Source organism: Condylura cristata, unplaced genomic scaffold (genome assembly GCF_000260355.1).
Source record: "Condylura cristata isolate star-nosed mole 26May11 unplaced genomic scaffold, ConCri1.0 scaffold00032, whole genome shotgun sequence".
NCBI lineage: Eukaryota > Metazoa > Chordata > Mammalia > Eulipotyphla > Talpidae > Condylura > Condylura cristata.
The window spans coordinates 19,603,978-19,605,756 of NW_004567133.1; the positions used below are offsets into that span (position 1 = coordinate 19,603,978).

At 71.8% G+C, this 1,779-nt stretch overlaps 1 protein-coding gene across 1 annotated transcript in view; it reads right to left on the reverse strand.

Moving 5' to 3' along the window:
• Positions 1–475: 475 nt before the first annotated feature.
• The window catches only part of NAA60 (N(alpha)-acetyltransferase 60, NatF catalytic subunit), an 11,612-nt gene continuing 10,308 nt past the window's right edge, over positions 476–1,779 (reverse strand). Inside the window, exons 5-6 of the mRNA XM_004692154.2 lie at positions 1,508–1,742; positions 476–756 (exon numbers count right to left, since the gene is read on the reverse strand). Of these exons, the coding sequence (XP_004692211.1) occupies positions 600–756; positions 1,508–1,742 (392 nt within the window). The 3' untranslated portion in view covers positions 476–599. The remainder of the gene's footprint in view (positions 757–1,507; positions 1,743–1,779) is intronic.

Consider the following 1,779-nt stretch of genomic DNA (forward strand, 5'->3'; position numbering starts at 1 on the left):
CCGGCCCGTCACCCGCTGCCTGGCTGGGCGTGCGCTCCACGGCTGGGCCTGGGGGCCAAGACCGCCCCGAGGTGGAAGTGCCCAGCTCCTGCCACACTGACGAGGCTCCAGTTGGGCCTGTCTGGGCAAGGTGCCCACCGCGGGCAATGCCCCGGGCCCTGTGCGGCTGGCCCGCTGCGGTGCCAGGGCAGGGGTGCTGGTGGCGGGGGGTTCTGGGTCCTCCTCGGCTGAGGGGCAGTGACACCACCTGGGAGGTGGACGTGGGCCAACCTGGCGGGAGCCGCCTGCCCGTCCTCCCGGGCTTTCTGAATTGGGCCCAGAGGACTCAGCGCTCAGCGCCACCTTCCAGCTGGTGCCTGGCCCAAGCCCGCTCCTGGCGCTGGAAGCCCCAGGCTGCGCCTCTCCACGCATCACCCCCCGCTGTCCCCTCGCCCACCCGCGGGCTGTGCCCTGGCCCACCTGCGGCCTACCTGCCGGAGACGGGGCGCCCACGTAGCACCGGGCCTGCAGCTGGGGCAGGCCGATGGGCCAGGCCGGTGGCCTCTGCAGAGGCCGGGGCAGGTCAGCAGCAGGAGCCTGGTGAAGGCCCCCCGCAGGCCTCACATGGTCCGGCTGTACTCCACGCCGCCCTTGGAGGAGATGCCGGACCAGGGCAGGAAGCTGCAGAGCAGGCTGTGGGCCTGGCGGTACAGCCTGTGCGGGATGGAGCAGGGGCTCAGGGTGGCGAGCGCGGAGCCCAGGTGCTGGATGTAGTCTGTGGCCCCGTTAAGGAAGGCTGCCCGGCCTCTCAGCCCTCTCAGCGGGGCCCCGCGACCCCGTCGCCCTCGCCCTCAGAAGCCAGGAGGCCGGTGCACCGCCACGGGGGACAAAGCCTCATCAGCTGGCCACGGCCTCCGAGGGCGGCGCGGGGCAGCACAGGACACCCGGTGCAGGCCGGTGTCCTGGCAGGAGGCCGAGGCCTCCAGGCTCTCCCCACGCCCGGGCCCCAGAGCACAGACCAGGCCACACGCACCCACAGCCACGTGACACGGAGGCCTGTGGGCATGGGCGCCTGCTCCTCCCTGGGCACTTCCCTGTGCTACGGAAAGCCCTGGAGCCGCTCGTTCAGTCACCACGCGTGGACGACCACTGCCTGGCGGCACACAGTCACCCCCGGGGGGCCCTGGCTCCCTCCCGTCAGTAAGCGAGGACTCAGCCGGGCCCTTCAGGAAGGGCAAACCGGGCAGTCAGGCACAGCGGCTCTCGCCCTCGTCCCTGGGCCCTGCCAGCGCCAATGGGTCGCTGCACCTGCTGGGCTCCCGCTGGGCCCGCGCCGGCACAGGGGTGCTCACCCGGGCTCGCGGGATGGGGGGGTGGATGGAGGGGCCACAGGGCTCACCAACACCTCAGCCCAGGGGGCAGGGGGCCCTGTCTGCCCGCCCGAGGCTGGCCGTGAGAGCCACGGGAAGTGGCCCCACCACCGGGAGCGCCCGGGGCTTGGCAGCCCAGCCCCAGAAGGGAAGGATATAAGAGGGTCCAGGGGGGGTGGCCCCCGTTGATGTAGAGCACGTAGGTGAAGCCGTCCTTGAGCACCCCGCGGATGGAGTAGTAGTAGGGCAGGTAGTGGTGCTGCCGGAAGGCCCTGTTCTCGTAGAAGCTGATGGCCGCGCTGTTGGTGGTGAGCACGTGCAGGTAGATGGCCTTGCAGTGGTCCTGCGCCGTGCTCGAGATGTGGTCCTTCAGGCTCTCCAGCAGGAGGGAGCCTGGCGAGAGGCGCGGGTCACGCGGCAGGCCATGGGC